Source organism: Eriocheir sinensis, chromosome 4 (genome assembly GCF_024679095.1).
Source record: "Eriocheir sinensis breed Jianghai 21 chromosome 4, ASM2467909v1, whole genome shotgun sequence".
Taxonomy (NCBI): domain Eukaryota; kingdom Metazoa; phylum Arthropoda; class Malacostraca; order Decapoda; family Varunidae; genus Eriocheir; species Eriocheir sinensis.
This window is the reverse complement of record NC_066512.1, coordinates 14,083,761-14,090,544: the sequence shown is the minus strand read 5'-3', so window position 1 is coordinate 14,090,544 and position 6,784 is coordinate 14,083,761. Positions and strand designations below refer to the sequence as shown.

The 6,784-nt window shown below is 47.7% G+C and overlaps 1 protein-coding gene across 1 annotated transcript in view; it reads left to right on the top strand.

The window, feature by feature from the left end:
- The first annotated feature begins 1,443 nt into the window (after nt 1-1,443).
- Nucleotides 1,444-6,784, top strand: part of LOC126982222 (nephrin-like) — a 64,243-nt gene continuing 58,902 nt past the window's right edge. The window contains exons 1-2 of the mRNA XM_050834174.1: nt 1,444-1,560; nt 4,717-4,876. Of these exons, the coding sequence (XP_050690131.1) occupies nt 1,450-1,560; nt 4,717-4,876 (271 nt within the window). The 5' untranslated portion in view covers nt 1,444-1,449. The remainder of the gene's footprint in view (nt 1,561-4,716; nt 4,877-6,784) is intronic.

Genomic DNA, 6,784 nt, shown 5'->3' with positions numbered 1-6,784 from the left:
CACACACACACACACACACACACATTCAAATACACACACACACAGGGACACCCACACACACAAACAAACACTTACACATCGTCACGGACACAGACAAAAGCTTTAGTTCCTCCTTATTTGGTGATGCCGTCCAGGTGCGCCGGGAAGAGAATACTTAATTAACCGCCAATTATTGTTGTGTTTAGAGCTATGCGCAGGTGAGGGACGCCGGGCAGCGGTCTCTTTGTTCATCTGTTCCATTGTATATCTGTTTAACACTATTTCTCTCTCTGTGTGTATCTGTGTGTGTAGAAATACGTGCATGTGATGGCGTCTGGTGTTTGTTTGTTCTTTGCTGTTTCTATTTCCTCTTTCTGTCTGCGTGTTTGTTTGAGTGTTTTTGTTAACTTGAATCAACGTGCCCTTACTGTGTTGTTGACATTGCCTTTGTTGTAGTTGTGAAAGGATGTCGATGTTGTAATAATGTTTGTGTGTGTTTTTTTTTTGTGTGTGTGTGTGTGTATGTGTGTATGCATGTCGTGATTTCTTTGTTTTTCTTTTTAATACTTTGCTACATGTCCGATCTGTTTTTCCTTTGCTTTTCCACAAACTTTTTACCCGACTTGATATGGCGCCGATACATCCGCTTCATCCATTAATCTGTTTGTTTACAATGCGTGTGTGCGCGTGTGTGTGTGTATATGTGTGTGTGTGTGTGTGTGTGTGTGTGTGTGTGTGTGTGTGTGTGTGTGTGTGTGTGTGTGTGTGTGGAAGTCACGGCAATGTTGTTGTTTTTTTCTCTTTACGCTTCGGCTTTTCTTTCTCGTAAAACAATTTATTATCTTGTTTACCTAAAAATTTGTGGCTTCGTTCTCTAGCGATGTTTTCTCTAATTTCTCTCACCTCTTTTGCCCTTCTCCTCTTCCTTTTTTTCCTACTGTTATTCTCGTTCTCCTATCTCCTCCTCCTTCTCTTCCTCCTTATCCTTCTGCTTCTCATCTTCCTCCTCCTACTCCTACTCTTACTCCACTTCATTCTCCTGCTGTTTCTCGTCTTCGTCCTCCTCCTCCTCTTCCTCCTCTCCTTCATCCTACTCTTTGATTTTTTTTTGTATTAATCATTATTCATCACGCTTGAAACACCTGCAGTCTCTTTTTTTTGTGTTGTTCCTCTCTCTCTCTCTCTCTTTTTCCCTTCTCTCTCTCTCTCAACAGTTTTTCTATTTATAAACATTATATGATTTATGTATCTAAATCTTTATTTGTTCATCTATATATTTGTATCGCTTTTGTTTCTCCCTATTATCAATACTATGTTGTTTCTTCCCATTCCCATTTATTCATATGCCCTTTTGTCTCTGTTTGCCTTCCTTTTGACATTTCTAGGCCTCACAGTTTTTTCCTGTTTTTCTCCTTTTAATGTTCAGCCTCATATTGTTTCCTTTCCTCCTGTCGCAGACCCCTGTACACAATGGAGCTTGGTCGCGGCGTGTCCCCGATCGTGAAGGAGGGCGAGGACGTCTACTTCAACTGTAACGTGGATTCCAACCCGCCGACCTACAAGATCTCGTGGTTCAGGAGGGTAAGTGGCCAGTAATCTTGGCTTTTCTGATTCATCCCTTGTGTTTTCTATCTCAAGGTTTCCGTTTTGGTACGAGGCTTTGGTGGTGTTTTCGTGATTTCTGGATTACTTTTCTATTCATGTGTGTGTGTGTGTGTGTGTGTGTGTGTGTGTGTGTGTGTGTGTGTGTGTGTGTGTGTGTGTGTGTGCGTGCGCGCGTGTGTGTGTGTTTGGCTGTGCTGGATCTTTCTGATCTTCCCTGTTGTTATCTTCCTGTCTGACGTCCTCCTCCTGCTTTTCCTTCGCCTGTATCTCCTCTTTTAGTATTGGAACGAGGTAGGTTACCAAAATTTAGTTGCTTTTTGTTATATTCCTTCTATTCTCTTCACTCCGCTTCCCTCAGGCTTCTGTTCCCTTCCGGTTGTATCTGGCGGGGCTCTGACTCATGCCGTCTCTGGAAGGGCTACCGAGGCGTAATGGGAGTTTTTATGCCTCGTTCTTTTACTTCTATTATCTATTTTTTTTTCTTTTGTGACTTTGATCCCGAGCAGATAAGCGGCATGGATGTGCCGGGGCCGTGAGTTTTATATGCATTCTGTTTCTGTGAGAGCATGTTTCTTTTAAATTAAAATTCTTCGCTTGACCTTCCTAGTCTAAGGAGGCCTCTCTTTCTCTTTATCTTTATAAGGTGTCAGGCCTGCCAAGCTTACCCACGACCGTCCCCGCAGCTCATGTTATTTACATCACCGACGGTACCTGGGCTTACTGATCCATCTGGTGCTCTGTATTTTATGATCGAAAATCCCCCGATGTCACCTCGTTATTCATGGGTCCTCTCATTATTTCCTGAGATTATACTAACTATTATGTATGGGTTTCCTTTCATTGTTGTCCATTTTTTTATGTCACACTTCAAATTGCATGAAATAACGCTTGGGTTTGTTGACTTTTCATATTCGTCAACAGGAACTAACCTTTCCTTGCCCTACCTCGTTAAGCATTGTCATCGATAACCTGTCTCCAGTGTTATCCCAGTTGTTCATTATTCACTCCTGTTAAGGTTATGAAAGCCTCATTTACTATTCATTCGGTCTGTCTAAGATATCAATGTTTATATTTTACGCTAATTCTCGGACTAGAGTATGAAACAGGAATATTGGGTTATAACCGCACGATTTTTTTTAACAGGAAAAGAAGTGTTGAAAAAACCCCGCTAAACACTACTTCTAATAAATATAAAAGTAAAGAGTGGCCAAAAGAGAGGTTAATTTCGGATGGAGAGGTGTCCTGATACCCTCCTCTTGAAAGAGGTCAAGTCATAGGCAGGAGGAAATACAGATGAAGCAAGGCTGTTCCAGAGTTTACCAGTGAACGGGATGAAAGAATGGAGATGCTGGTTAACTTGAATTAGGGGTTTGGACAGTATATGGATGAGCAAGAGTTGAAATGTCGAGTGCAGTGGGGACGCGGGAGGGGGATATGCATGCAGATAGCAAGTTCAGAAGAGCAGTCGGCATGAAAATATCGATAGAAGATAAAAAGAGATGCAATATGGCGGCGGAATTTAAGAGGTAGAAAACTGCTTGTAAGAGGAGATGAGTTGATGAGACGAAGAGCCTTTGACTCCACTCTGTCTAGTAGGGCTACGTGTGTGGAGCCCCTCCACACATGAGATGCGAACTGTATGTGGACTGTATATGGACAGCATCTGTGTAGAGGAGAAGAACTGGCGGAGACGATACAGAACGCCCAACCTCGAGGAAGAAAATTTAGCGAGAGAAGAGATGTTAAGTTTCCAGTTAAGATTTTGAGTTAAGGATAGACCGAGGATGTTTAGTGTAGAAGAAGGTGACAGCTGAGTGTTGTCGAAGAATAGGGGATAGGTGTTTGGAAGATTGTGTCGAGTTGATAGGTGGAGATATTGAGTTTTTGAGGCATTAAAGGACACCAGGTTCCTTTTGCCCCAATCGGAAATAAGAGCAAGATCTGAGGTCAAGCGTTCTGCAGCCTCCAGCCTGGAATCACGTAATTCCTGTGGGGAGGGTCTTGTGTTAAATGATATTGAATAATGCAGAGTAGTCATCAGCATAGGAGTGGATAGGACAGTTTGTTAGTGAATGAAGACCATCAATGAACAACAGAAAGAGTGGGAGATAGGACAGAGCCCTGTTGATAGATTTAGGGGTAGAACAGTGACCGTCTACCACAGCAGAGATAGAACGGCCTGAAAGAAAACTGGAGATGAAAATGCAGAGAGAGGGATAGAAACAGTAAAAGGGAAGTTTAGAAAGCAGACTTGTGCCAGACCTTGTCGAATGCTTTCGAAATGTCTGGCGCAACAGTGAAAGTGAAAGTTTATAGGAAATTACTAGAAAAGGCTCCGGTCAGAGGTTAGCAAATGAACTTGTCACTTGGCCTCTTACTATAGCTTTAGACGACAGACTTAACCACGTTATTTATTCATGTGGAGGACCATAGCGCAGGTAGGCTTTCGGGTAGGCGGGTAAGCGGTGGCTGAACTGGTAGCGTACTGGGCCCACATTCACCGCGTGATGGACGACGCGGGTTCGAATCCCCACGCTACCACCTCGGATTTTTCAGTCACTGCCGAGTGCCTTAAAACTACCCACATGCTGTCCTGAAGACCACCCATCAACCCGGACTCTAGAGGAAGCCGTCCAAGCGAATCAAGAACGAGTTCCGGGGGGCAGCATGAGCCAATGCAAGATGGCGCCACTATAAACACTCGCCTGCGCCAGAACGGGCTGGGCCGACCATCAGGCCCCACCTGGAAGAAGCCTTGGGCCGACCATCAGGCCCCACCGGGAAGATGCCTACCGGCGCAGTAGGCAGCAACGTAAAAAAAAAAAAAAAAAAAGAAAACACGCTTGTGGTCAGTCGCAGCCCATTAGTGGATTTTGTTGTATTGTGGCGTCGTGATACACTTGCCAGTTTTTACTATTTCATTCTTCTTAATTAATATTGTGGGTCAGGACTACGCAGCAAAAATAGTTCAAGTAGTACATTAGCCAATAGTGTGTAAGAACCATTGGTCACTTGATTACATGTCCTTTCATTGCTAATAAATGGTGTCAACTTTATATCCTTTCTCCATATCCAATTCTGCCTCCGTATAATTTCATCTTGTATTGACCTCCTTTCCTTCCGCCTCCCCAGAGCCAGGCCATCCTGCACAACCCCGCACAAGGCATCCTGCTCAGTGGCAACAGCCTGGCCCTGCGCGGCATCACCAGGCATCAGGCGGGGCCCTACACCTGCTCCGCCTCCAACGTCGAGGGGGACGCCCACAGCCCCCTGCTCACCCTCCACGTCAACTGTGAGTGTTGAGGAGAGGAACCAGAGGGAGGCAGGGAGGAAGGGAAGGAGAGTTAAGTGAGATGAGCATGGGGAGAGGAGGGAAGGTAAAGATATGTGTTGGAGAAGAGATGGTTAGTGTGGAGAGAGAGAGAGAGAGAGAGAGAGAGAGAGAGAGAGAGAGAGAGAGAGAGAGAGAGAGAGAGAGAGAGAGAGAGAGAGAGAGAGAGAGAGAGAGAGAGAGAATGCACATAAAACACTGACCCACTTGACCACAGTATCTCTCTCTCTTTGTCTTTATTTATTTAAACATCAAGATACATATGATAAAAGGGGCTGGGAAATTGTCTCCATGCTAAAGACGACCTCTGTCTTGAGGTCGCCTCTCTTAAAGCATTGTCACTAGTGTTGTGTTGTGTTGTGTTCAGGCGGATGTGACTAGGGCGGGTAAATGCGACACCAGGCATGAGCCGCCACCTTCACCTGCTGGGTGTCCATTGCCCTAACTCCCACTTCACCCGTGAATGCGTTCCACAGATGGGCCAGGGCACTCGTGAAGGCTCTCTGGCACCTGGCTGTGCGGCTTCTTGGGATTTCAAGGAGGAGGTCGTTAGCCACTGGCTTTTCCTCCAAGGGACCCGTAGTGCCGCCAGGTGAGGTGTACGTTGGACCTGGGTCTTGTGTAGGATTGTGATGGCACCGAAACTTCTCCGGTGCCCGAGGCGTCCTGCTGGTGATGTAGCTGCTGTCAATGTTGCCGCTGCCGCCACTGGTGTCCATGTGGTCGCTGCTGCTGAAGGCTGCTGGCATCGCGGATGAATCGCTCTGCCCTCCTCTGCACTCTGTCCAGCAGTGAGAGGTGACATTGGGCACTACTCATCCAGGAGAGAGGGGAGTATTCCATGACGGGCCTCACCTGGGCTTTGTACAGCCTCAGGAGGCCGTCTGCGTTGAGCAGGTGCCGCACGCGACGCAGGAGTGTCACCCTCAGGGAGGCTCTGCGCGCCACACACTCCAGGTGGCGGTCGAAACTGAGTCTGGAGTCGACCTCCACCCCCAAGATGTTGATGGAATCCTTGATGACCAGGATGTCGTCCCCAAACTTCAGCCGTCCCTGCAGGAGTCTGGCGTCCTCCCCCGAACGCGATATGACCATGGCCTGGGTCTTCTCGGCAGCAAACTTGACTTGCCAACGTCGTCCCCAGGCCATGACGTCACCAAGATGGCGGTTGGTGGCTTCGATCACGTCCGCAGTTTCCTCCCTGGTGTAGCTGTGGGACAGGGTGCAGTCGTCGGCGTAGGCTGAGGCCACTGGTAGGCCACGGAGCAGCTCGTCGAAGTATGCGTTCCAAAGAATCGGGCCCAGTACTGATCCTTGTGGAACGCTGGCAGTGATTAGGTAACCGCCTGACGTGCACCCGTTCACCACTACCCTCAGACTCCGGCCCTGCAGGTAGCTCGAAAACAGCTGCAACAGTAGTCCTGTGATGCCGAGCTGTTCGAGCTAGGCCAGGAGGCCCCTGTGCCACACACAGTCGAATGTCCCAGCAATATCAAGGGTAACAACAAGTGAGGGGCGTCCAGAGTCCAGGGCGTCATGCCAAGACTTGCTGAGCAGGAGGAGGAGGTCTGATGCCGAGCGACCTCTCCTGAACCCGTGCTGACGAGGAGACAATAGATGGTTCTCCTCCAGGTGGCGCGTCAGTTGCTCTCTCTCTCTCTCTCTCTCACACACACACACACACACACACACACACACACACACACACACACACATGCACGCACGCACGCACGCACGCACGCACGCACGCACGCACGCACGCACGCACGCACGCACACGCACACACACACACACACACACACACACACACACACGATTAATTTCCCTCAGAATATACTTCCCCCTTCCTTATTCCCTCCTGGATATATA